Here is a 27,990-nt window from a genome sequence, read left to right on the forward strand (position 1 = left end):
GGCGGGGTGGCCAGTGCGCAGGCGCGGCGCCGGGTGAGGATGGCGGCGGAGTGGGAGCTGTGTCCCGGGCGGCTGGTGGGCGGCGCGCGGCCCTGTTTCATCATCGCCGAGATCGGCCAGAACCACCAGGGGGACATTCAGATCGCCAAACAGATGATCCGCATGGTCAAGGTGGGGGGGGGGGGAGAGGGAGATGGGGGGGGGGGAGGGAGAGGGAGATGGGGGGGAGGGGAGAGGGAGATGGGGGGGAGGGGAGAGGGAGATGGGGGGGGAGGGGAGAGGGAGATGGGGGGGAGGGGAGAGGGAGATGGGGGGGGGGAAGAGGGAGATGGGGGGGAGGGGAGAGGGAGATGGGGGGGAGGGGAGAGGGAGATGGGGGGGAAGGGAGAGGGAGATGGGGGGGGGGAAGAGGGAGATGGGGGGGAGGGGAGAGGGAGATGGGGGGGAGGGGAGAGGGAGATGGGGGGGAGGGGAGAGGGAGATGGGGGGGAAGGGAGAGGGAGATGGGGGCGGAGGGGAGAGGGAGATGGGGGGGGAGGGGGAGAGGGAGATGGGGGGGGGGGGGGAGAGGGAGATGGGGGGGAAGGGAGAGGGAGATGGGGGGGGGGGGGGAGAGGGAGATGGGGGGGGGGGGGGGAGAGGGAGATGGGGGGGGGGGGGGAGAGGGAGATGGGGGCGGAGGGGAGAGGGAGATGGGGGGGAGGGGAGAGGGAGATGGGGGGGAAGGGAGAGGGAGATGGGGGGGGGGGGAGAGGGAGATGGGGGGGGGGGGGAGAGGGAGATGGGGGGGGGGGAGAGGGAGATGGGGGGGGGGGGAGAGGGAGATGGGGGGGGGGGGAGAGGGAGATGGGGGGAGGGGGAGAGGGAGATGGGGGGAGGGGAGAGGGAGATGGGGGTGGAGGGGAGAGGGAGATGGGGGGGAGGGGAGAGGGAGATGGGGGGGAGGGGAGAGGGAGATGGGGGGGGGGGGGAGAGGGGAGATGGGGGGGAAGGGAGAGGGAGATGGGGGGGGGGGAGAGGGAGATGGGGGGGGGGGAGAGGGAGATGGGGGGGGGGGGGAGAGGGAGATGGGGGGGGGGGGAGAGGGAGATGGGGGGAGGGGAGAGGGAGATGGGGGGGGGGGAGAGGGAGATGGGGGGGAGGGGAGAGGGAGATGGGGGGGGGGAAGAGGGAGATGGGGGGGAGGGGAGAGGGAGATGGGGGGGAGGGGAGAGGGAGATGGGGGGGGGGGGAAGAGGGAGATGGGGGGGAGGGGAGAGGGAGATGGGGGGGAGGGGAGAGGGAGATGGGGGGGAAGGGAGAGGGAGATGGGGGGGGGGGAAGAGGGAGATGGGGGGGGAGGGGAGAGGGAGATGGGGGGGAGGGGAGAGGGAGATGGGGGGGAAGGGAGAGGGAGATGGGGGGGGGAAGAGGGAGATGGGTGGGGGGGAGAGGGAAATGGGGGGGGAGGGAGATGGGGGAGGGGGAGAGGGAGATGGGGGGGGGGAAGGGAGAGGGAGATGGGGGGGGGAGGGAAGAGGGAGATGGGGGGGAGGGGAGAGGGAGATGGGGGGGGGGAGGGAGAGGGAGATGGGGGGGGAGGGAAGAGGGAGATGGGGGAGAGGGGAGAGGGAGATGGGGGGAGAGGGGAGAGGGAGATGGGGGGGGAAGGGAGAGGGAGATGGGGGGGGGGGAGGGAGAGGGAGATGGGGGGGGAAGGGAGAGGGAGATGGGGGGGGGAGGGAGAGGGAGATGGGGGGGAGGGGAGGGGGTGTGGGGGGGGGATGGGAGAGGGAGATGGGGGGGGGGAGGGAGAGGGAGATGGGGGGGGGAGGGAGAGGGAGATGGGGGGGGAGGGGAGAGGGAGATGGGGGGGAGGGGAGAGGGAGATGGGGGGTGGGTGTGGGTGATGGGGGGGGGGTGGGGGAGTGGGAGATGGGGGGGGGGGTGGGTTGTGGGTGTGGGGGGGGGGAGGGGGATGGGGGGGGGGGTGGGAGAGGGAGTTGGGGGGGAGGGGGAGAGGGAGATGGGGGGGGAGGGGAGAGGGAGATGGGGGGGGAGGGGAGAGGGAGATGGGGGGGGGAGGGGAGAGGGAGATGGGGGGGGAGGGAGAGGGAGATGGGGGGGGGAGGGAGAGGGAGATGGGGGGGGGGGTGGGGAGAGGGAGATGGGGGGGAGGGGGAGAGGGAGATGGGGGGGGAAGGGGAGAGGGGAGATGGGGGGGGGGAGGGAGATGGGGGGGGGGGAGGGAGAGGGTGATGGGGGGGGGAGTGGGTGTGGGGGGGGGAGGGGTGATGGGGGGGGGGTTGGGGTGTGGGGATGGGGGGGGGGGGGGGAGAGGGTGTTGGGGGGGGGTTGGGTGTGGGTGATGGGGGGGGGTGGGGGGGGGTGTGGGTGATGGGGGGGGGGGAGGGGGTGGGGTGAGGGAGTTGGGGGGGGGGAGGGGAGAGGGAGATGGGGGGGGAGGGAAGAGGGAGATGGGGGGGGGGAGGGGAGAGGGAGATGGGGGGGGGGAGGGGAGAGGGAGATGGGGGGGGAAGGGGGGAGGGAGAGGGAGATGGGGGAAGGGGAGGGAGATGGGGGGGGAGGGGGAGAGGGTGATGGGGGGGAAGGGAGAGGGAGATGGGGGGGGAGGGGAGGGGGAGGGGGATGGGGGGGGGAGGGAGAGGGAGATGGGGGGGAGAGGGAGATGGGGGGGAAGGGAGAGGGAGATGGGGGGGGGAGGGAAGAGGGAGATGGGGGGGGGAAGAGGGAGTGGGGGGGGAGAGGGAATGGGGGGGGAGGGAGAGGGAGATGGGGGGGAGAGGGAGATTGGGGGGGGAAGGGAGAGGGAGATGGGGGGGGGGGGAAAAGGGAGTTGGGGGGGGAAGGGAGAGGGAGATGGGGGGGGGGGGAGAGGGTGATGGGGGAGAGGGTGATGGGGGTAGGTGAGGGGGAGGGGGTGGGGGGGGAGGGAGAGGGAGATGGGGGGGGGGAAGGGAGTTGGGGGATGGGGGGGGGGAGGGGAGGGAGATGGGGGGGGTGGGGAAGAGGGAGATGGGGGGGAAGGGGAGGGAGATGGGGGGGGAAGGGGAGTGGGAGATGGGGGGGGAGGGGAGAGGGGAGGGAGATGGGGGTAGGGGAGGGGAGAGGGAGATGGGGGGGGAGGGGAGGGAGATGGGGGGTAGGGGTGGGGAGAGGGGGTTGGGGTGGGGAAGGGAGAGGGAGATGGGGGGGGAGGGGAGAGGGAGATGAGGGGGGGGGAGGGAAGAGGGAGATGGGGGGGAAGGGAGAGGGAGTGGGGGGGAAGGGGAGAGGGAGTTGGGGGGTAGGGGGGGTGAGAGGGGAGGGTGGGGGGGGAGGGGGTGGGGGGGGGAGAGGGAGATGGAGATGGGGGGGGGAGAGGGAGATGGGGGGGGAGGGAGAGGGAGATGGGGGGGGAACGGAGATGGGGGGGGGAGGGAGAGGGAGATGGGGGGGGGAGGGAGAGGGAAATGGGGGTAGGGGAGGGGGAGAGGGAGATGGGGGGGGGAGAGGGAGATGGGGGGGAAGGGGAGGGGAGATGGGGGGGGAAGGGGAGTGGGAGATGGGGGGAGATGGGGGGAAGGGGAGATGGGGTAGGGGAGGGAGAGGGAGATGGGGGGGAGAGGGAGATGGGGGGGGTGGGAGATGGGGGGGAGGGAGAGGGAGTTGGGGGGGGGGGAAGGGAGAGGGAGATGGGGGGGGGGAGGGAAGAGGGAGTGGGGGGGAAGGGAGAGGGAGATGGGGGGGGAGGGAGAGGGAGGGGAGATTGGGGGGGAAGGGAGGGGGAGATGGGGGTAGGGGAGAGGAGGAGGGAGATGGGGGGGGAAGGGAGAGGGAGGATGGGGGTAGGGGAGGGGAGAGGGAGATGGGGGGGGGGGAAGGGAGAGGGAGATGGGGGGGGGGAGGGGTGAGGGAGGAGGGGAGATGAGGGGGGGGGGAGGGGAGGGGGATGGGGGGGGGGAGAGGGGATGGGGGGGAGAGGGAGATGGAGATGGGGGGGGAGAGGGAGATGGGGGGGGAGGGAGGGGAGTGGGGGGGGGAAGGAGATGGGGGGGGGGAGGGAGAGGGAGATGGGGGGGGGGAGGGAGGGGAATGGGGGTTGGGGAGGGGAGAGGGAGATGGGGGGGGAGAGGAGGTTGGGGGGGGAAGGGGAGAGGGAGATGGGGGGGAAGGGGGAGGTGGGGATGGGGGGGGAGGGAGATGGGGGGGGAAGGGGAGATGGGGGTAGGGGAGGGAGAGGGAGATGGGGGGAGAGGGAGATGGGGGGGGGAGAGGGAGATGGGGGGGGGGGAGAGGGAGATGGGGGGGGAGGGAGGGGAGATGGGGGGGGTGAGGAGGGGAGATGGGGGGGGAGGGAAGAGGGTGATGGGGGGGGAGGGAGAGGGAGATGGGGGGGGAGGGAGAGGGAGATGGGGGGGGAAGGGAGAGGGAGATGGGGGTAGGGGAGGGGAGAGGGAGATGGGGGGGAAGGGAGAGGGGAGATGGGGGGTAGGGGAGGGGAGGAGGGAGTGGGGGGGGAGGGAGAGGGAGATGGGGGGGGGGAGAGGAGAGGGAGATGAGGGGGGGGGAGGGAGAGGGAGATGGGGGTGGGGAAGGGGAGAGGGAGATGGGGGGGGAAGGGAGAGGGAGATGGGGGTTAGGGGAGGGGAGAGGGAGATGGGGGGGGAGGGAGAGGGAGATGGGGGGAGGGGAGTGGGGGGGGGGGGGAGAGGGAGATGGGGGGAGGGGAGATGGGAGGGAGAGGGAGATGGGGGGGGGAGGGGAGAGGGAGATGGGGGGGGGAAGGGAGAGGGGGATGGGGGGGGGGAGGGAGAGGGAGTTGGGGGGGAAGGGAGAGGGAGATGGGGTGGGAGGGGGGATGGGGGAGGGGGAGGGGGGGGGGGAGGGGGAGTGGGGAGGGGGGAGATGGGGGGGGGAGGGAGAGGGAGATGGGGGTAGGGGAGGGGAGTGGAGATGGGGGGGGGAAGGGAGAGGGAGATGGGGGTGGGGAGGGGAGAGGGAGATGGGGGGGGAGGGAGAGGGAGATGGGGGGGAGGGGGAGGGAGGGGAGAGGGAGATGAGGGGGGGGAGGGAAGAGGGAGATGGGGGGGTGAAGGGTGAGGGAGATGGGGGTAGGGGAGGGGAGAGGGAGATGGGGGGGAGGGAGAGGGAGTTGGGAGGGAGAGGGAGATGGGAGGGAGAGGGAGATGGGGGGGGGAAGGGAGAGGGAGATGGGGGGAGGGGAGAGGAGATGGGGGGGGGAAGGGAGATGGGGGGAGGGGAGGAGGGAGATGGGGGGGGGGGGAGAGGGAGATGGGGAGGGAGAGGAGATGGGGGGGGAGGGGAGAGGGAGATGGGGGGGGAAGGGAGATGGGGGTAGGGAAGGGGGAGGGGAGAGGGAGGGGGGAAGGGAGATGGGGGGGGGGGGGGAGGGGGGGAGGGGAGGAGGGAGATGTGGAGGGGGGAGGGGAGGGGGGAGATGGGGAGGGGGGGGAAGAGGGGAGGGGGAAGGGAGGAGGGGGGGGTGAGGGGGGAGGGGGAAGGGAGGAGGGGGTAGGGGGAGAGGGGGGGCAGGGAGGGGGGGAGGGGGAGGGGGGGGAAAAGGAGGGGGGAGGGGGGGGAAAGGAGGGGAGGGGGAGGTGTGGGGGGGGTAGGGAGAGGGAGTGAGGGGAGGGGAGGTGTGTGGGGGGGTAGGGAGAGGGAGTGGGATAGGGGTAGGGGGGGAAGGGGGTAGGGAGGGGGAGGGGGGAAGGGCGGGGGGGAAGGGAGTGGGGGGGGAATAGGGAGTGGGAGGACTATGGGGGGGGTGGGGGGACGGGGGTGCTTGGGGGGGGGGAGTGAAGTGAGTAGGGGAGGGTGTGAGGGGGATAGGGGAGGGAGTGGCGGATTGAGGAGGGAGTGAGGGGGATAGGGGAGGAGAGGGAAAGGGGAGGAGTGAGGAGGGATTGTGTGAGGGGGGATTGTGGGAGGGAGTGAGGGGCGGTTGTGCGGGGGTGGGGTATATAGGAGGTGAGGATTGGTGGAAGGGTTGAGGGATGTCTTCTCCCCCATCCTCTGTCCATCTCTCTGTTTCTGTTTTCACTTTCCGTGCTCCCGATGCACTTGGTGCTTTGCTCTTCCCCCAAACTTCTACAGTTGCTCATTCCAGACAGATGGCCCTTCACATGAGCTTGGACTCAGTGCTGCCGAGCTGTTTTGCTTGCTGAGTGAGGGAGGTGGACGAGCCGAGGGACTCTGTGAACAATATAATATCTTTCTGAGCAGAAGCAGTGGAACCACTGGAAGGGTCTGTGTGAGTGCGGAGGGTTGGAGGGATTCACTGATGCGAGGATGTTTTGGACAATGGGAGAAAGATTCTGCTTTCAATACTCTGACATCACCTCCTGTGTACGCTCCTATCAGAGAATCCCTACAGTGCAGAAGGAGGCCATTTGGCCCCATCGAGTCTACACCAACCCGTGCTCAGATAGAGCACCCTACCCCTGCCCCGTTACCCCACCTGACCTTTGGGCAATTGATCTTGGCCAATTCACCTAACCTGCACGTCTTTGGACTGTGGGAGGAAACAGGCGCACCCGGAGGAAACCCACTCAGACACGGGTAGAGAGTACAAAGTCTAGATAGGCAGTTACCCGAGGCAGGAATTTAACCCGGGCCCCTGGCGCAGTGACGCAGCAGTGCTAACCACTGTGCTGCCCTGGCACAGTGATGCAGCAGTGCTAACCACTGTGCTGCCCTAGCACAGTGACGCAGCAGTGCTAACCACTGCGCAGCCCTGGTGCCGTGCGGCAGCAGTGCTAACCACTGTGTTCTGGTGCTGATGCAGCAGTGCTAACCACTGTGTTCTGGCGCTCTGAGGCAGCAGTGCTAACCGCTGTGTTCTGCCGCTGTGAGGCAGCAGTGCTAACCGCTGTGTTCTGGTGCTGTGAGGCAGCAGTGCTAACCGCTGTGTTCTGGTGCTATGAGGCAGCAGTGCTAACGGCTGTGTTCTGGCGCTGTGAGGCAACAGTGCTAACCGCTGTGTTCTGCCGCTGTGAGGCAACAGTGCTAACCGCTGTGTTCTGCCGCTGTGAGGTAGCAGTGCTAACCGTTGTGTTCTGGCGCTGTGAGGCAGCAGTGCTAACCACGGTGCTGCCCTGGTGCTGTGAGGCAGCAGTGCTAACCGCTGTGTTCTGGCGCTGTGAGGCAACAGTGCTAACCGCTGCGTTCTGCCGCTGTGAGGCAACAGTGCTAACCGCTGTGTTCTGCTGTGAGGCAGCAGTGCTAACCGCTGTGTTCTGCTGCTGTGAGGCAACAGTGCTAACCGCTGTGTTCAGCTGTGAGGCAACAGTGCTAACCGCTGTGTTCTGGCGCTGTGACGCAACAGTGCTAACCGCTGTGTTCAGCTGTGAGGCATCAGTGCTAACCGCTGTGTTCAGCTGTGAGGCATCAGTGCTAACCGCTGTGTTCTGCTGTTGTGAGGCAACAGTGCTAACCGCTGTGTTCTGCTGCTGTGAGGCAACAGTGCTAACCGCTGTGTTCTGCTGCTGTGAGGCAGCAGTGCTAACCTCGGTGCTGCCCTGGTGCTGTGAGGCAGCAGTGCTAACCGCTGTGTTCTGCCGCTGTGAGGCAGCAGTGCTAACCGCTGTGTTCTGGTGCTGTGAGGCTGCAGTGCTAACCGCTGTGTTCTGGTGCTATGAGGCAGCAGTGCTAACCTCGGTGCTGCCCTGGTGCTGTGAGGCAGCAGTGCTAACCGCTGTGTTCTGGCGCTGTGAGGCAACAGTGCTAACCGCTGTGTTCTGCCGCTGTGAGGCAACAGTGCTAACCGCTGTGTTCTGCCGCTGTGAGGTAGCAGTGCTAACCGCTGTGTTCTGGCGCTGTGAGGCAGCAGTGCTAACCACGGTGCTGCCCTGGTGCTGTGAGGCAGCAGTGCTAACCGCTGTGTTCTGCCGCTGTGAGGCAACAGTGCTAACCGCTGTGTTCTGCTGTGAGGCAGCAGTGCTAACCGCTGTGTTCTGCTGCTGTGAGGCAACAGTGCTAACCGCTGTGTTCTGGCGCTGTGAGGCAACAGTGCTAACCGCTGTGTTCAGCTGTGAGGCATCAGTGCTAACCGCTGTGTTCAGCTGTGAGGCATCAGTGCTAACCGCTGTGTTCTGCTGTTGTGAGGCAACAGTGCTAACCGCTGTGTTCTGCTGCTTTGTGAGGCAACAGTGCTAACCGCTGTGTTCTGCTGCTGTGAGGCAGCAGTGCTAACCTCGGTGCTGCCCTGGTGCTGTGAGGCAGCAGTGCTAACCGCTGTGTTCTGGTGCTGTGAGGCAGCAGTGCTAACCGCTGTGTTCTGCCGCTGTGAGGCAGCAGTGCTAACCGCTGTGTTCTGGCGCTGTGAGGCAGCAGTGCTAACCGCTGTGTTCTGGCGCTGTGAGGCAGCAGTGCTAACCGCTGTGTTCTGCTGCTGTGAGGCAACAGTGCTAACCGCTGTGTTCTAGCGCTGTGAGGCAACAGTGCTAACCGCTGCATTCTGCTGCTGTGAGGTAGCAGTGCTAACCGCTGCGTTCTGCTGCTGTGAGGCAACAGTGCTAACCGCTGTGTTCTGCTGTGAGGCAACAGTGCTAACCGCTGTGTTCTGGCGCTGTGAGGCAGCAATGCTAACCGCTGTGTTCTGGCGCTGTGAGGCAGCAGTGCTAACCGCTGTGTTCTGCTGCTGTGAGGCAACAGTGCTAACCGCTTGTTCTGCGGCTGTGAGGCAGCAGTGCTAACCGCTGTGTTCTGCCGCTGTGAGGCAGCAGTGCTAACCGCTGTGTTCTGCCGCTGTGAGGCAACAGTGCTAACCGCTGTGTTCTGGTGCTGTGAGGCAGCAGTGCTAACCGCTGTGTTCTGGCGCTGTGAGGCAGCAATGCTAACCGCTGTGTTCTGGCGCTGTGAGGCAGCAGTGCTAACCGCTGTGTTCTGCTGCTGTGAGGCAACAGTGCTAACCGCTGTGTTCTAGCGCTGTGAGGCAACAGTGCTAACCGCTGTGTTCTGGTGCTGTGAGGCAGCAGTGCTAACCGCTGTGTTCTGGCGCTGTGAGGGAGCAGTGCTAACCGCTGCGCTGCCCTGGCACAGTGACGCAGCAGTGCTAACCACTGTGTTGTTCTGGCGCTGATCCAGCAGTGCTAACCGCTGTGTTCTGGCGCTGATGCAGCAGTGCTAACCGCTGTGTTGTGGCGCTGTGAGGCAGCAGTGCTAACCGCTGTGTTCTGGTGCTGTGAGGCTGCAGTGCTAACCGCTGTGTTCTGGTGCTATGAGGCAGCAGTGCTAACCTCGGTGCTGCCCTGGTGCTGTGAGGCAGCAGTGCTAACCGCTGTGTTCTGGTGCTGTGAGGCAACAGTGCTAATCGCTTGGTTCTGCTGCTGTGAGGCAACAGTGCTAATCGCTTGGTTCTGCTGCTGTGAGGCAACAGTGCTAACCGCTGTGTTCTGGCGCTGTGAGGCAGCAGTGCTAACCGCTGTGTTCTGCTGCTGTGAGGCAACAGTGCTAACCGCTGTGTTCTGGTGCTGTGAGGCAACAGTGCTAATCGCTTGGTTCTGCTGCTGTGAGGCAACAGTGCTAACCGCTGTGTTCTGCTGCTGTGAGGCAACAGTGCTAACCGCTGTGTTCTAGCGCTGTGAGGCAGCAGTGCTAACCGCTGTGTTCTGGCGCTGATGCAGCAGTGCTAACCGCTGTGTTCTGGCGCTGTGAGGCAGCAGTGCTAACCGCTGTGTTCTGGCGCTGATGCAGCAGTGCTAACCGCTTGTTCTGCGGCTGTGAGGCAGCAGTGCTAACCGATGTGTTCTGCCGCTGTGAGGCAGCAGTGCTAACCGCTGTGTTCTGCCGCTGTGAGGCAACAGTGCTAACCGCTGTGTTCTGCCGCTGTGAGGCAGCAGTGCTAACCGCTGTGTTCTGCCGCTGTGAGGCAACAGTGCTAACCGCTGTGTTCTGCCGCTGTGAGGCAGCAGTGCTAACCGCTGGGTTCTGCTGCTGTGAGGCAGCAGTGCTAACCGCTTGTTCTGCGGCTGTGAGGCAGCAGTGCTAACCGCTGTGTTCTGGTGCTGTGAGGCAACAGTGCTAACCGCTGTGTTCTGCCGCTGTGAGGCAGCAGTGCTAACCGCTGTGTTCTGCCGCTGTGAGGCAGCAGTGCTAACCGCTGTGTTCTGGTGCTGTGAGGCAGCAGTGCTAACCGCAGTGTTCCGCTGTGAGGCAGCAGTGCTAACCGCTGTGTTCTTGCGCTGTGAGGCAGCAGTGCTAACCGCTGTGTTCTGCTGCTGTGAGGCAACAGTGCTAACCGCTGTGTTCTAGCGCTGTGAGGCAGCAGTGCTAACCGCTGTGTTCTCGCGCTGATGCAGCAGTGCTAACCGCTGTGTTCTGGCGCTGTGAGGCAGCAGTGCTAACCGCTGTGTTCTGGCGCTGATGCAGCAGTGCTAACCGCTTGTTCTGCGGCTGTGAGGCAGCAGTGCTAACCGCTGTGTTCTGCCGCTGTGAGGCAGCAGTGCTAACCGCTGTGTTCTGCCGCTGTGAGGCAACAGTGCTAACCGCTGTGTTCTGCCGCTGTGAGGCAGCAGTGCTAACCGCTGTGTTCTGCCGCTGTGAGGCAACAGTGCTAACCGCTGTGTTCTGCCGCTGTGAGGCAGCAGTGCTAACCGCTGGGTTCTGCTGCTGTGAGGCAGCAGTGCTAACCGCTTGTTCTGCGGCTGTGAGGCAGCAGTGCTAACCGCTGTGTTCTGGTGCTGTGAGGCAACAGTGCTAACCGCTGTGTTCTGCCGCTGTGAGGCAGCAGTGCTAACCGCTGTGTTCTGCCGCTGTGAGGCAGCAGTGCTAACCGCTGTGTTCCGCTGTGAGGCAGCAGTGCTAACCGATGTGTTCTGCCGCTGTGAGGCAACCGTGCTAACCGCTGTGTTCTGGTGCTGAGGCAGCAGTGCTAACCGCTGTGTTCTGCCGCTGTGAGGCAGCAGTGCTAACCGATGTGTTCTGCCGCTGTGAGGCAGCAGTGCTAACCGCTGTGTTCTGGTGCTGAGGCAGCAGTGCTAACCGCTGTGTTCTGGTGCTGAGGCAGCAGTGCTAACCGCTGTGTTGTTCTGGAACGTCTGAATTTGCCAGAATAGGAGCCTTGAGCTCGGTGTTGCCACACTGGATACATCCACTGCCTGTGCCGTGCAGCAGGATCCGGCATGTTGGCCCAGTTACTCTGGACGTCATGGAGCTGAATGGGGTGCTGTGGGTTCGGGTTGGGCCTGTATACATGTTTGGGCAGATTGTGATCAAAACCCTCAACCTAAAAGCCCCAAATGCCCCCAAAGCACCTTGATGGGGTGTAACTCAGAAAGCCGCAGCCTCCCAGGCTCAGTGTAAGTGCTGGAAAATGGGATTAGAATAGAGAGGTGCTTGCTGGGGCCTGGTACCTGGAGGAGGGCCAGGCAAGACAAACCTTGCTCAGTGAGGCTGATATGGCTGGTCACAGCTAGTTCCTATTGGGCGAGTTTGGTCAAATAGACTCTTTAGAATAGTTTCTAAATAACCTTGCATTAATACTAGAAACGCCAGCAGCCAGGGAAAAAACAATAGTTTACGTTTTCCGAAGTGCAGCAAGATTCTGTTGCACGCTGGCTTGGGATTGTCGTAGCCAGTTGCAATATTCAATCTTGTGAAAGTATTTTGTAAAGGCGTGCTGTCCTTGTTCTTCATGCACAGGAATGTGGGGCAGACTGTGCAAAGTTCCAGAAGAGTGAGTTGGAATACAAATTTAACAAGAAAGCTTTAAAAAGGCCTTACCAATCCAAACATTCCTGGGGAGCCACCTATGGAGATCACAAGCGCCACCTGGAGTTCAGTCACGAGCAGTACAGGGAGCTCTCCAAATTTGCTCAAGAAGTCGGTATCTTTTTCACAGCATCTGGTATGGATGAGGTAGGTCCTATTTTTAGATTATTTATGCCAATTTGTTTTGCTTTTTTACTTTTGATTTAATTTCCTATAATGTCTGCTGTTAATACCATTTAGATTGGCAGATCTGATTCCAGGTCCATAATTGCAAGTTCTTTGCTATGCTTGGATTTCTGAATGATAAATTTCATTAAAAAGAAGGGATGGTTAGCTACAAGCCATGTTCAATGTTTCCCCCGAGCATCACAAAGGCTGCTTTCCTGTTAACAATGTTCGGAACAAAAATTGAAAGTCGCCGTAGTCCCCGAGGACCATCGAGTCTGCACTGGCCCCTGAAAAGAGCAACCTACCCAAGCCCACACTCCACCCTATCCCAGTAACCACCACTTAACCTTTTGGACACTAGGGGGCAATTTATCACGGCCAATTCACCTAACCTGCACATCTTTGGACTGTGGGAGGAAACCGGAGCACCCGGAGGAAACCCACGCACACACGGGGAGGATGTGCAGACTCCGCACAGACAGTGACCCAAGCGGGAATCGAACCTGGGACCTTGGATCTATGAAGCAACAGGGCTATCCACTGTGCTACCATGCTGCCTCTTGAGAGCTGACTGGTGGTGATTTAACCTCAGGGTCACCGCACCTCAGGCGAGGGGCAAGATTGAGAAGGCGAGGCCTCTATGGATAACGTCAGCCGGTGGTGGAATTGAACCCGGGCTGCTGGTGTCACTCAGCATCACCAACCAGCCGAGCAGCCAAGTGAGCTAAACCGAGCTTAATGACCACAGAGATTCACAAACTCGTTATGCCTCCCACAGTTTTCCACAGAATATTCAGAATGGCACATTTGTTTTATTGGTGTTCTGTATGTCCACGTCAGTTTACCCACCCTTGTTACACAACAATTAATAGCCGTAGCCATCTGTTAATTTTTTAGTTGACTCCTAATCTCATCCTTTGTATGAAGACGTGTCTGATTGCACCCTGAGCAGCCTAACTCAACCTTAAGGTTATGCCGCCCGATAGGTCTCCCTCCCCAGGGGACCCCCTCCCCAGGGGACTCCCTCCTAAGGGGAATTGGGGGACGTAGAGAGAAACTCAAATGTTTTAATCATTTGAATGAACACCTCGCACAGATCATTTATTAGTCTTCCATGAAACCAATACATTTTTAATAATCAACCACAATAATGTTGACTGTTAAACACAGTTAACAGGAGTAAACATCCTGTTTGCTTATCAGACTGTTCCCTTGCCACATCTGGTGTCACCAACTGTTTCCAGTTCTTGTTGCCCTGTGTGCACAAGATGGGAACTTAGACAAAACCCCGGCTGTTATTTCCAGAAATATACTGAAAGGGTAATATTGCTGCTCTTCACTGTCACTAGGTCACAATCCTGGAGTTTTGTTCCCAACAGAACTCTGGGTGTACCTGCAACACGAGGAGTGCTCACCAATTAGGGATGGCCAAGCCAATAACGCCCAAATCCTGTAAAACACTCTTTCACGGTTTATTCAGGTAGCTGATAACATAAGAACATAATAACTAGGAGCAGGAGTAGGCCCTCGAGCCTGCTCCGCCATTCAGTGAGATCATGGCTGATCTTTTGTGGACTCAGCTCCACTTTCCGGCCCGAACACCATAACCCTTAATCCCTTTATTCTTTAAAAAACTATCTATCTTTATCTTACAAACATTTAATGAAGGAGCCTCTACTGCTTCACTGGGCAAGGAATTCCATAGATTCACAACCTTTTGGGTGAAGAAGTTCCTTCTAAGCTTAGTCCTAAATCTACTTCCCCTTATTTTGAGGCTATGCCCCCTAGTTCTGCTTTCACCCGCCTGTGGAAACAACCTGCCTGCATCTATCCTATTTATTCCCTTCATAATTTTATATGTTTCTATAAGATCCCCCCTCATCCTTCCAAATTCCAGCGAGTACAGTCCCAGTCTACTCAACCTCTCCTCGTAATCCAACCCCTTCAGCTCTAGGATTAACCTAGTGAATCTCCTCTGCACGCCCTCCAGTGCCAGTACGCCCTTTCTCAGGTAAGGAGACCAAAATTGAACACAATACTCCAGGTATGGCCTCACTAACACCTTATACAATTGCAGCATAACCTCCCTAGTCTTAAACTCCATCAGCAATGAAGGACAAAACTCCATTTGCCTTCTTAATCACCTGTTGCACCTGTAAACCAACTTTTAGCGACTCGTGCACTTGCACACCCAGGTCTCTCTGCACAGCAGCATGTTTTAATATTTTATCATTTAAATAATAATCCCTTTAGCTGTTTTTCCTACCAAAATGGATAACCTCACATTTGTCAACATTGATACACCTGCAAACTCTGGTTAACCCTTAAATTGTTCTTTTTGTTATGCCTCTTAAGATTAACTTGGTGAATTGACGTCATCATTTACTATCTGAGTATCTTTAGAGTAGGCACAGACTGGAATAACTATTGTTGAAATTTATTGAGAGGAAAACGTTAGTAAGGAAGTCTAGAAATTGAAATATGTAGCAGAACATCTGGATAAGTAGAAATGTTAGAATAAAAGGATTAATGACCAAAATCATACCGGTGGCAGGCTCCGTGTTTGCAGGCTCTGTGCGGGCAGTCCCCGTGTCCGTGCGGGCGGTCCCCGTGTCCGTGCGGGCGGTCCCCGTGTCCGTGCGGGCAGTCCGAGCGGGCAGTCTCAGTGTTTGTTCCTCTGTGTTACAGATGGCTGTTGAATTTCTTCATGAACTGAATGTACCTTTCTTCAAAGTCGGGTCTGGGGACACTAATAACTTTCCATATTTGGAAAAAGCTGCCAAGAAAGGTAAGTGAAGCTACATAATTTTCCATGTTCCGCTTCAGTATCTACTTGTACTGATGACCTGTTTGTGTTGGCAGGACGGCCAATGGTCATCTCTAGTGGGATGCAGAGCATGCAGACAATGAGGGAAGTTTACAAAACTGTCAAACCCCTCAATACAAAGTTCTGTTTTCTCCAGTGCACCAGTGCGTACCCACTGGAGCCCGAAGACACTCACCTACGGATCATCACGGTCAGTACAAAGCCCAAATATTATAGCATTCTCATTGAAAGCTCTTCAACTTTAGGGCTTCTCTGCCTGGCTGCACTTGAACAAATGTCCCTTGTGTTCTTTTCCACCTGCAGACAATTGCCTGTTCATTCTGTGCACTTCCTGCCCCTCCCTCCCTCGTATTTTATGTATCTTTTATCATCTTATACTCTCTTGCATTTAGAAGGATGAGGGGAGATCTAATTGAAGTATATAAGATGCTAAAAGGTCTGGATAAAGTAGACGTGTAGCGGATGCTGCCTCTTGTGGGCCAATCTAAAACTAAAGGTCATAATCTTAGAATAAGAGGTAACAAATTTAAAACGGAGTTCAGGAGAAACTTGAGGTTTGTGAATCTGTGGAATTCGCTACCCCAGAGTGCGGTGCATGCTGGGACAGTGAGTAAATTTAAGGAGGAGTGAGACAGATTTTTAATGAGTAATGGGGTGAAGGGTTATGGAGAAGGGGCAGGACGGTGGAGTTGAGGCCAGGATGGGATCAGCCATGATCACATTGAGGGTGTTCGGCTCCAGAGGCTGAATTGCCGACGCCCGCCCAGAAATAACTATTCTGTCTGATTCCACCTTCCAGTTCTTGATCTGTCGTCCTGTAGGTAAAAGCACCTCCAGCACAAATTCAGTGTTCTTGATGAATAAGGGGATTCCTGGCTTAATATGGGGATCAGGGGTTATGGGAATGAGGAACATATCAGCCGTGATCTAATGGCGGAGCAGACCCTGGGTTGCTGCTGCTGGTCATCTGTCTTCCCTCTAACGTTCCCCTAGGTAGTCGAGAAATGGCTGCCACCGCTTGGTGAACCCTTGAGCCGATCCTCTCAGGGCAAACTGTTATCTGCTCCAATTTAATGAACCCCGCCATATCATTTACCCAGGCCTCCAGTCCGGGGGGTTTCGACTCCTTCCACATGAGTAGGATCCTGCGCTGGGCTACTAGGGACGCAAAGGCCACAACGTCGGCCTCTTTCGCCTCCTGCACTCCCGGCTCTTCCGCAACTCCAAATAGAGCTAACCCCCAGCCTGGTTTGACCCGGGCCTTCACCACCCGCGAAATCACTCCCGTCACTCCCTTCCAATACCCTTCCAGTGCCGGGCACGCCCAAAACATATGTGCGTGGTTTGCCGGGCTCCCGCCACACCTCCCACATTTGTCCTCCACTCCAAAGAACCTGCTCATTCTTGCTCCCGTTATGTGTGCTCTATGTAGCACCTTAAATTGAATCAGGCTAAGCCTGGCGCATGAGGAAGAGGAATTTACCCTGCTTAGGGCATCAGCCCACATACCCTCCTCTATCTCCTCCCCTAGTTCTTCTTCCCACTTTCCTTTTAGTTCGCCCACCGACTCCTCCCCCTCTTCCCTCATCTCTCGGTAAATCTCTGACACCTTGCCCTCTCCGACCCACACCCCTGAAAGCACCCTGTCCTGTATCCCCTGTGTCGGGAGCAACGGAAATTCCCTCACCTGTTGTCTAGTAAACGCCCTCACCTGCATATATCTCAAGAAATTTCCCCGGGGCAACTTATACTTTTCCTCCAATGCTCCCAAGCTCGCAAAAGTCCCATCTATAAATAAATCTCCCACCCTCTTAATTCCCAACTGGTACCAGCTCTGAAATCCTCCATCCATTCTTCCTGGGGCGAACCTATGGTTGTTCCTGATTGGGGACCCCACCAGGGCTCCCCGCACGCCTCTCTGTCGCCTCCACTGTCCCCAGATATTCAATGTTGCCACCACCACCGGGTTCGTGGTAAACTTTATAGGTGAGATCGGTAGCGGCGCCGTCACCAGCGCCTCTAAACTCGTCCCTTTACAGGACTTTCTCTCCAGTCTTTTCCACGCCGCTCCCTCGCCCTCCATCATCCATTTACGTATCATTGCCACATTGGCGGCCCAATAGTAATCGCCCAAGTTCGGTAGTGCCAATCCTCCTCTGTCCCTACTACGCTGAAGGAACCCCCTCCTTACTCTCGGAACTTTCCCTGCCCACACGAAGCTCGTGATGCTCCTGTCTATTTTATTAAAAAAGGTCTTGGTGATTAGTATAGGGAGACATTGAAATACAAATAAGAACCTCGGGAGGACCATCATCTTAATTGCTTGCACCCTGCCCGCCAGCGATAGAGGCTGCATGTCCCACCTCTTGAAGTCCTCCTCCATTTGTTCTACCAACCGTGTCAGATTAAGTCTGTGCAAGGTTCCCCAGCTCCTAGCGATCTGAATCCCCAGGTATCGGAAGTTTCTTTCCACTTTCCTTAGAGGCGGGCCTTCTATCTCTCTACTCTGGTCCCCTGGATGTATCACAAATAATTCACTCTTCCCCATGTTTAGCCTATACCCCGAGAAATCCCCGAACCCCCTCAAAATTCGCATAACCTCTATCATCCCCCCCGCTGGGTCCGACACGTATAACAATAGGTCATCCGCGAAGAACGAGACTCGGTGTTCTTCTCCCCCTCTAATCACCCCTCTCCATTTCCTGGAGTCTCTCAACGCCATGGCCAGAGGTTCAATTGCCAACGCGAACAACAATGGAGACAGCGGGCATCCCTGTCTTGTTCCCCTATATAATCGGAAATACTCCGATCTATGTCGACCTGTAACTACGCTTGCCGTTGGAGCCCCATAAAGAAGTCTAACCCAGCTAATAAACCCGTTCCCAAACCCAAACCTCCTTAACACTTCCATAAATACTCCCACTCCACCCTATCAAATGCCTTCTCTGCGTCCATTGCCTCCCCCTCCACTGGGGGCATCATTATCACCCCTAATAGTCGTCGCACGTTAACATTCAGTTGTCTCCCTTTTACGAACCCTGTCTGGTCTTCGTGCACCACCCCCGGGACACAGTCCTCTATCCTCGCTGCCAGTACCTTTGCCAACTATTTGGCGTCCACGTTCAATAATGAAATGGGTCTATAGGACCTGCACAGTGACGGATCTTTATCCCTCTTCAAAATTAACGATATCGTCGCCTCCGACATCGTCGGGGGTAGAGTCCCCCCTTCCCTGGCCTCATTGAACGTCCTCACCATCAACGGGGCCAACAAGTCCACATTTTCTGTAATATTCCACCGGGAACCCGTCTGGTCCCGGGGCCTTCCCTGCTTGCATGCTTCCCAGTCCCTTAATAACCTCGTCCACCCCAATCGATGCCCCCAGGCCTACCACCCCCCGCTCCTCCACTTTCGGGAACCTCAATTGGTCCAGGAACTGCCGCATCCCCTCCTCTCCCTCTGGGGGTTGAGACCTATACAGTTCCTCATAGAAGGTCTTGAACACCTCATTTATCTTTCCTGCCCTTCGCACCGTGTCTCCCCTTTCGTCTCTAATTCCTCCTATCTCCCTCGCTGCTGCCCTCTTTCGCAATTGATGAGCCAACAGGCGACTAGCCTTTTCCCCATATTCATACCTCCTCCCCTGTGCCTTCCTCCACAGTACCTCCGCCTTTCTGGTGGTCAGAAGGTCAAATTCCGTCTGGAGTCGTCTCCTCTCCCCGTACAATTCCTCCTCTGAGGTCTCTGCAAATTCCCTATCCACCCTTAAATTCTCCCCCAGTAATCTTTCCCTTTCCTTGGCCTCTGTTTTCCTTTTGTGGGCCCCAATGGAGATCAGCTCTCCTCTGACTACCGCTTTTAGTGCTTCCCATACCACTCCCACAGGGACCTCGCCGTCGTCATTGACCTCCAGGTATCTCTCAATACACCCCCGCACTCTTGCACACACTCCCTCATCCGCCATCAATCCCACATCTAATCGCCAGAGTGTTCTCTGCTCCCTTTCCTCTCCTAATTCCAGGTCCACCCAATGTGGGGCATGATCCGAAACCGCTATGGCTGAGTACTCAGCTTCTTCCACCCTAGAGATCAATGACCTTCCCAAAACAAAAAAATCTATCCGGGAGTACACTTTATGGACAGGGGAGAAGAAGGAAAACTCCCTAGCCCTAGGTCTAAGAAATCGCCATGGATCCACTCCCCCCATTTGGTCCATAAACCCCTTAAGTACCTTGGCCGCTGCCGGCCTTCTTCCGGTCCTTGAGCTGGATCTATCTAGCCCCGGGTGCAGCACAGTATTAAAGTCCCCTCCTAAAATCAAGTTTCCTACCTCCAAGTCCGGTATACGCCCCAGCATCCGTCTCATGAACCCCGCATCGTCCCAATTTGGGGCATACACATTAACCAACACGACCTCCATTCCCTCCAGCCTACCACTCACCATTACATATCTACCTCCGCTATCTGCTACGATGTTCTTTGCTTCAAATGCTACCCATTTCCCCACCAAAATGGCCACCCCTCTGTTCTTTGCGTCCAGTCCTGAGTGGAACACCTGTCCCACCCATCATTTCCTTAGCCTAACTTGGTCCGCCACCTTTAGGTGCGTCTCTTGGAGCATAACCACGTCTGCCCTTAGTCCTTTCAAATGCGCGAGCACTCGGGCCCTTTTTATCGGTCCGTTCAGGCCTCTCACGTTCCACGTGATCAGCCTCACTAGGGGGCTACCTGCCCCCCTCCCGTGTCGACTAGCCATTACCTTCTCTAGGCCAGTCCCACACCCCGCCTCCGCGCTCCCGCTCGCTCCCCCAGCGTCGCACGCCATCCCCGCCCACCCACTCTTTAGCCATTTCCTTTTGGATTTCCGCAGCAGCAACCCAGTTGGTTCCCCCCCCCCCCCCCCCCCCCCCGCTAGATCTCTTTCTAGCATGATTGCTCCCCCCATATTACTTCCGTAAGTCAGCTGACTTCAACTGACCCCGGCTACTCCTGCTCACCCCTCGACCCCCCGTGTGGGGAACTCCCATCCGCCTTGCGCCTGTCTTCCCGCCTTATTCTTTCTGGCGCGGGAACATCCCTTTACCTGCCCCGCCTCTTATGGCGCAGCTCCCTTTCCCCTCCCCCTCCCCTTCCCTTCCCCATTCTCCAACTATGTCCCGTCTTTCCCCCCTCACCGGCGCCCACATTTCCCCAATGTCTCCCCCCTTCCCAATTTACTTCTCAATTAACTTCAACCATAACATTAACAATAACATTTCCTGCAGCATCAGTCCCTCAGTTCCGCTCCAATTTCTCTTCTTTGATGAAGGTCCATGCTTCCTCCGCCGTCTCGAAATAATGGTGTCTCTCCTGATACGTGACCCATAGTCTTGCCGGCTGCAGCATCCCGAACTTCACCTTCCTTTTATGCAACACCTCTTTGGCTCGGTTGAAGCTCGCCCTCCTTCTCGCCACCTCCGCACTCCAATCCTGGTATACCCGTACCACTGCATTCTCCCATCTGCTACTCCGCACCTTTTAAGCCTATCTCAGGACCTCTTCTCTATCCTTAAGGCGGTAAAATCGCACGATTATCGCCCTGGGTGGTTCTCCCGCTTTTGGTCTTCTCGCTGGAATCCGATTTGCCCACTCCACCTCCAAGGGGCCCGTAGGGGCCTCAGCACCCATCAGTGAGCTCAGCATCGTACTTGCGTACGCTCCACAGTCCACTCCTTCCACACCCTCAGGGAGACCCAGTATCCGAAGGTTCTTCCTTCGCGCTCCGTTTTCTAGGGCCTCGGTCCTTTCAGTACACTTTTTATGAAGTGCCTCGTGCGTCTGTGTCTTAACCGCCAGGCCCAGGATCTCGTCCTCATTATCCGTCACCTTCTGCTCCACCACGCGGAGCTCTGTCTCCTGGGTCTTTAGTGCCTCCTTGAGCCCCTCAATTGCCTGTAGCATCGGGGTCAGCACCTCCCTCTTCAGCTCCACGCACCGTCTCACAATTTCATCCTGCTCAGGCCCCCATGTCGCCTGCGCTTTCTCCGCCGCCATCTTGTACTTCTCTCTTTCTGACCCTTTGGTCGACGATTCCTCGCGCTGCAGCCGCCGCCGCCGGTTTTTTCCTCCTTCCTTTGGGGGGGGGACTCCCTTCTCACACACCCCACACCGGGTTGCGTCGTCGAAAAATTCCCCGTTGGGGCTCTTAAAAGAGCCCGAAGGTCCGTCGGAGCTGGAGCCGCCGAAGCGTGCGGCTAGCTAGGCATCACCGCAACCGGAAGTCCCTTCAGTGGCCTTGATGAGATCTTTTCACAGTTGTTCCCTCTGCTGCTAGCATTCACCTTTGATACATGCCCTCAGGTCAGCTTGCAGCTTTAAGCTTGCCCTTCCCCCGCCTGAATGCTGGAAGAGGCCCTGTTTATCCTGCAGTTGCAGCCAAATCTTTTACTGTTTCTGCCGTGTCTGGCAACCAAGAGACATACCCTTCCTGGGGGACACTGTCGGGGGAATGTTGCAGTCTTCTTCCCACACTGGGAAATGGCAAACAAATGCCGTGGGGGCCCTGTAACGAGCCCAAAAGTCCGTTCCAAGCAGGATCTACCGAATATGCGACCTAGCTCTGCATAGCCGCACCCGGAAGTCGCCGTCAGTTTTCTAATGTCAAACCCGTGCCTACTCTTTGCACAATACGGCAGGAAAACCCGCTATTGGAATCCGCGCCAGGGTCCATGCCACTTTCCCTGCCCGACATTGCCGATTCCTGGGACAATTGTGCCCAGATTCTGCCCAGTGTATGTGAAGGGAAAGGGAATGTTTCTTATTATAGAGCAGTCATATTTTATACAAGTGAGTTCACCGTTCTAGCAGACATTGAATGAATAAACATTTCCCTGATAAACATCTGGAATACTGAGTGAGGGATGTGCATGGAAATGCTGCAGAACCCCAGGCCGCTGCTGTCCTGCAGCCCTAAATACAACCTGCTTTCGGCCTAGGTTTTCTTTCTGCCTCCCATGTTGAGATGCCTTTGTGGTCCCCAGCCTAATTCCGCATCACTGCCCTTTCCGGAGCTGCTAACCCTCAGCTCATCTCAAACAAAGGGGTCTACAGCACAGAAAACAATTCTTCGGCCCTTCATATTTCGCCGGTCATAAACAACCACTTCGCCGTTCCAATTCCGTTTTCCAGCACTTGGCCCATAGCCTGGTCTACCCTGGGTCGCTAGAATACATCCAAAAAGTTCTTCAATGTTCTGAGGGTCTCTGCCTCCACCACCCTTTCAGGCAGCGAGTTCCAGACTCCCACCACCTTCTGGGTGAAAAGGGCTTTCCTCACATCCCCTCTAACCCTCCTGCCCCTCACCTTAAATCTCTGCCCCCTGGTCATTGATCCCTCCACCAAGGGGAAAAGTTTCTTCCTGTCTTCTCTATCTATGCCCCTCATAATTTTATACATCTCAATCATGTCCCCCCTCAGTCTCCTCTGCTCCAAGGAAAACAACCCCAGTCTGTCCAATCTCTCTTCATAACTAACACTCTCCATCCCAGGCAACATCCGGGTAAATCTCCTCCGCACCCTTCCCAGTGGCGATCACATCCCTCCTATAATGTGGATTCCAGAACGGCACACAATACTCTAGCTGTGGCCTAACCAACGTTTTATACATTTCCAGCATAACCTCCCTGCTCTTAAACTCTGTGCCTCGGCTAGTAAAGGCAAGTATACCATATGCCTCCTTAACCACTGTATCCACCTGTTCTGCTACTTTAAGGGACGGGTGTACATGCAGACCAAGGTCCCTCTGACCCTCGGTGCTTCCCAGGGTCCTGCCGTTTATCCTGTATTCCCTTGTCTTGTTTGTCCTGCCCAAGTGCATCACCTCACACTTATCCGGATTGAATTCCTTTTCCCATTGACCAGCCCGTCTTGCCAGTTAGCTAAACTTTGGGGCAAAAGTTTTTAAAACAATGTGGGACAAAAATAGTTTCTTGGATTAATTGTGGAAATTAAAGGATCCAATTTCAAAATTTGCAGATGGCACAAAAGTATTGTGACGTGTGAGAAGAACCGAGATAGATTTCAAGGGGACATCAACAGGCTGGTGAATGAGTGGATAAATGGCATTGAAATTTCATGCAGAGGAATGATACATTTTGGTAAGAACAGGCAAAGGCGAAACTCTAAAGGGGATGGAGGAACAGAAACTGGATGTATATGTGCGTTAATCATTGGAGGTGACATGGAACCTGAGCTGCTAAGAACACGTACCAAAACCTGGACTTTATAAATAGGAACATAAGGTTCATTATAAAATACTGAGTATCGTGCCTAATTCTGGGCAATGCCCTTTAGGAACAGGGTGAAGGAAGGCTGCAGAAAGGGACTTCAGTCACATTGAGAGATTGGGGAAGCTGGAGTTCTCCTTGGGGAAGAGCTTGTTAAGAGGAGTTTTGATAGAGGTGTTCAAAAAAACATGCGGTGTCTAGACAGAGAGGAACTGTTCCCATTGACAGAGGGGTTGAGAAACAAAGGTCACTATTTTTAAAAGGTAAATGGCAAAAAACACAAAGCTGATGAGAGGAGAGACTTGTTTGCAATGAATGGTTAGGATTTAATGGTTAGGATTTAAAATGCACGGAGTGGCTGAATTGGCTAATTATCTAAAGAGAGGGAAATTTGCACACCGCTCTTGTAGAGCGCCGACTTCGCCCTGCTAAAAGTCACCTGCCTCCTTGCAAATTCTGCTGCAAGGCCTTGATCGATGCAGAAACTGGTACCTTCTCACTGCACCTCCCGATCCTCTTCGGCCCACTTTAGGGCCTGCCCCATCGACCGATAGCTCTGGAAACACGCTGTCACTGCTCGTAGTGGTTCATTCCCCTGTGGCTTTGTCTGAAGCAACCGGTGGGCCTGATCAAGCTCGATGCAGGTCCCTGGACCTCCTACCCATCAACTTCCTGAACATCGACTCGAAGCATTCAGCCGGCCTCAGACACTCCACCTCAGGCAGCCCCATGGTCCTATGGTCCTGCCGCCTCGGCCTACTTTTCAGGTCGTCGATCTTTGCTCTCAGGCCCTTATTTCTTTCCTCTACCCTCCGCAGCTCAGCATCTCGCAAGGCTAACTGGTCGCTGTGCTGTGACGGTCTCCTCTCCCCCCTTCTCCACCTTGCCATGTTGCTGCACTGACTCCAATGGCTTTTCCAACACCTCCTTTATCGGCACCAGGGCCTCATCCATTGATTTGGTCAGGGTCTCCATCACTCTCCTCCCATGCCTCTCATAATGCTTGCAGAGCTGTTGGTCAAATTCGACAGCCGCTACCTCCGCCAGCTTATCGACCGTGATAGGTGTGGACCCGATGAACTTGCCTCCACCATCTTGGATCCCTCTGGGCTCCACACCTTGCTTGCCTCCTGACAGATTACTGCTCCCACCTTTCTTAATCATATTCTTTCTTGCTCCTTGTGACACCTTCGCACCAAAGACTCTCAAATGGGACAAATTTGTCCACCAATTACCCCCGGAAACCGAGTAAAATAGAACCAGTGACTCTGGCGGGAGCCGCTTGCCTGCGACCTCCTCCTACATGCCACCACCGGAGGTCCTCCCACAGACTGATTCTTAAGATTATTTTCTAAATCGTTGTCTGGCTTGCTCACTCCCTCCCCAAAACTCCCCTCGATATTCCCTCTATTCCTCTAATTCTGGCCTCGTGTGTCCCTGATTTTAGTCACTTCACAATTAGCAGCCATACCTTCAGCTGCAAAGGTCCTAACTTCTAAGGACCTAACAGCACGGTAGCACAGTGGTTAGCACAGTTGTTTCACAGCTCCAGGGCCCCAGGTTCGATTCCTGGCTTGGGTCACTGTCTGTGCGGAGTCTGCACATCCTCCTCGTGTGTGCGTGGGTTTCCTCCGGGTGCTCTGGTTTCCTCCCACAGTCCAAAGATGTGCAGGTTAGGTGGATTGGCCATGATAAATTGCCCTTCGTGTTCAAAAAGGTTCGGTGGGGTTACGGGAGAGGGTGGAGGTGTGGGCTTGGGTAGGGTGCTCTTTCCAAGGGCCGGTGCAGATTCGATGGGCCGAATGGCCTCCTTCTGTACTGTAGATTCAATGATTCTCTAATCCACTCCTGACCCTTTCATACACTCCACCTTTTTTTTTCTCTCTCAATAAGTTACAGGATATAACTTAACAATTGTTTATTGGAATCGCTTCAATATGTCCTTGAATCAGGGAACAAACTGTATTTGATCACAGCTCTTAACCAGTTGTTTGCCCAATTTATTCATTGTTTTCTGTTACTGAGGTGCTAATTGTTTTCTGCTTCCAGGAATACAAAAAGGAATTTCCAGATATTCCTATTGGATACTCTGGCCATGAAACTGGAATTGCTATAAGCATAGCAGCAGTTGCAATGGGAGCTAAAATTTTGGAACGACATGTGACCATGAATAAAACCTGGAAAGGCAGCGACCATCAAGCTTCTCTGGAGCCCAACGAGCTACGAGAACTGGTTCGCTCGATCCGTACTGTCGAAAGAGCATTTGGATCTCCCATCAAACACCTGTTGCCATGTGAGGTAGCATGCCAAAACAAGGTAACTTATTCTGGAATGGGTTATGTAGAGAGTCGAAGAACAGAATCAATATGAAAGTGTTTAAAGCTTGTCTCTTTCTGTGCCAGTGTTTTGGTAATTATTCAGTGCCATCAGGTGAAGACAAGGAAAGAAAGTGGAGGCTGTGTTCAAAGTGGATTTTTTTAATAAACAATCTCATCTCTCACTCGTGATCAGTGATTTTTCTACAGAATTATAAAAAATGTTATAGGTGAGGGTGTTGCTGTTTCTGTGTCAGTGGCTGTTTCCTCTCGAGTTAAGCCCTTTCAGAGGACAGTTGTAAGTTGCCCACATTGCTGTGGGTCTGGAGTCAGATGTTGGACAGACTGGGCAAGGATGGCAGATTTCCTTCCCCAATAGACATTAGTGAACCGGATGGGGTTTTCCAACAATTGATGTTAGTTTTGTGGTCACGATTACTGAAACTGGCTTTCAATCCGGGATTTTATTGTGTCTGAACTGCCATGGTGGGTTTGAAGCCAAGGCCTGGGCGCCTGGGCAATATCACCACCGTCTCCCATTATAAATCTTGTTGGTATAATGTGTAGGAACTTGTACTGCATGTTTCATTTAAGGCACTTAACATTTGTGTTTCCATTTTTTATCTTTTATAGCTGGGAAAATCCATAGTATCCAAAGTGACTATTCCTGAAGGAACAAAACTGACGCTGGACATGATGACCGTGAAGGTGGCGGAACCTAAAGGCATTGAGCCAGAAAACATCTTTAAAATGGTCGGGAAGACCGTGAAAATCAGCATAGATGCAGATGACGCAATCACAGATGACATGATTGAAAGTTAAAGAAATAAATCCTACGTTTATACAAAGGTGGCACACAAACTAAATATCTGATCATTTAAATTGCCAATAAAATTAGTCCTTTGAACCAAAAATAGCCGTTTAATTTTATAGATCAGTCTTTAATTGGGGAAAATGTTACTTTTACACTTCTGTAATTACTGTTCCAAACCCATTAAATAAAACCTTAACTGCTGCATCAAAATATGTTGTTAAATTGCACTATCAGTGTTCTCTGTTAAGAAAGACATGTGACTTGCGTGTGGAAGGTAAGGGGGCAATGCTCAATTCCATTTTATTTTATTGACCTAGCTGTTTGAAATAAAACCAATCTTCACGTAACCGTTACCGGTAACATCGTTTACAATGCACCCTCTCCATGTCCCACATCCAATTCAAAATGTACATCAGCCCCTGTTCATCAGTGCAGGTAAATATGATGGAGTACAGTAAAATGATGAGCAAAGCTTTTGGTTCATAGTTTTGTAATTCAATCAAGTGATATGGGTGTCGCTGGTTCCGTCAGCATTTATTGCCCATCCCTAGTTGCCCTTCAGAAGGTGGTGGTGAGCTGCCTTCTTGAACCGCTGCAGTCCCTGACATGTAGACACACCCACTGTGCTGTTAGGGAGGGAGTTCCAGGATGTTGCCCCAGTGACTGAAGCGACGGCCGATATATTTCCAAGTCAGGGTGGTGAGTGACTTGGAGGGGAACCTTGGAGGGGGTGGGGTTCCCAGGTATCTGCTGCTCTTGTCCTACTAAATGGTTGCAGTGATGGTTTTGGAAGGTGCTGTCTAAGGAGCCTTGGTGAGTTCCTGCATCTTGTAGACGGTACTCATGGCTGCCACTGTTCGTTGAATGTGGAGGGAGTGAATGTTTGTGAATGGGCTGCTTTGTTCTGGATGGTGTTAAGTTTCTTGAGCGTAGGAGCTGCACTCACCCAGGCAAGCTGGAATGATTCCATCAAACTCCTCATCTGTGCCTTGCAGATGGTGGATAGGAAGTGTGGCGAAGGACAGCTAACATACTCATTTGAAGACAGTAAGTTTACCATTCCAAGAATTAGAAGGAATTAAATAATCATCTCGCCCATTAGCAGTGAGTCTAAACTCCTCATAACTTATGATGTGAATTGCATTGAGACAACCAGCGAATCAGTGAATACCACTTTAGATGGCATTGGGCTTTTCACAGTGACTTCATTGCAGTGTTAATGTCAGCCTACTTGTGACAAAGATTTATTTTCCTGACATCTGCTTCATGTTTGATTGTTCATGAACTGAACTCAGAAATGTGAGTGAGATCAATAGATTTGAACTAGGATTTTGAGTTGAATGATAGAAAGCAAGATGTTTTTAATACTGTAGAACTGAAAACAGTCTTTATATTTTGGTACTGGTAACACAATTGTCCCAACATTATTTGGATTTTATTCCTATTTATAGTGTGTTAAAGTTACCGCTTATTATAGAATTGGGTTAATGGGCCTTCACAAAGCAAGATCACCAATTGTAGCAAGTAGGTCACCTGGTAGGATGGTAATGAAACGGGTGGAAGAAAGGTTCAGATTGACCCCCAAATCTTTAAAATCGTGGATTAAAGTTACCCTAAAACTCCAGTGGAGGGGCAGAGGTCAGGATATTCTTTGTCCTTTTTGTGTAATCGTGAGATTTGGGGGCGAGTGGTGGGACAATCTCGTTTCATAGAGAAACTGTTCTTTCATTGCCTAAGATATGAGGGCAGTTTTCCATGAATGAGATCTTTATTTTTGATATTGAAACGTCTGTAATAACATGATCATCAACCTGTGCTTTATAATCCGATTCTTAGACATTTGTATGAATGCAGTGAAATTAAAAAATCTGAAGAAGCTGCATAGTCTCA

General features: G+C 55.3%; 1 protein-coding gene across 1 annotated transcript; it reads left to right on the forward strand.

Annotated features, from left to right (window-relative positions):
• Positions 1–26,310, forward strand: nansa (N-acetylneuraminic acid synthase a). The gene is made up of 6 exons (XM_072495189.1): positions 1–171; positions 11,644–11,859; positions 14,569–14,668; positions 14,743–14,897; positions 25,021–25,287; positions 25,920–26,310. Exons 1-6 carry the CDS (start codon positions 40–42, stop codon positions 26,106–26,108), a joined length of 1,059 nt encoding a protein of 352 aa, XP_072351290.1. The 5' UTR covers positions 1–39; the 3' UTR covers positions 26,109–26,310.
• Positions 26,311–27,990: the final 1,680 nt, after the last annotated feature.

Source organism: Scyliorhinus torazame, chromosome 3, assembly GCF_047496885.1.
Source record: "Scyliorhinus torazame isolate Kashiwa2021f chromosome 3, sScyTor2.1, whole genome shotgun sequence".
NCBI lineage: Eukaryota > Metazoa > Chordata > Chondrichthyes > Carcharhiniformes > Scyliorhinidae > Scyliorhinus > Scyliorhinus torazame.

Excerpts from the sequence above, each read along its gene's own strand:
- nansa (XM_072495189.1), top strand. The coding sequence starts at position 40 with ATGGCGGCGGAGTGGGAGCTGTGTCCCGGGCGGCTGGTGGGCGGCGCG. Across the intron at positions 172-11,643 it reads AGATGATCCGCATGGTCAAG|GAATGTGGGGCAGACTGTGC; the intron begins GTGGGGGGGGGG and ends CTTCATGCACAG. Across the intron at positions 14,898-25,020 it reads CTCACCTACGGATCATCACG|GAATACAAAAAGGAATTTCC; the intron begins GTCAGTACAAAG and ends TTCTGCTTCCAG.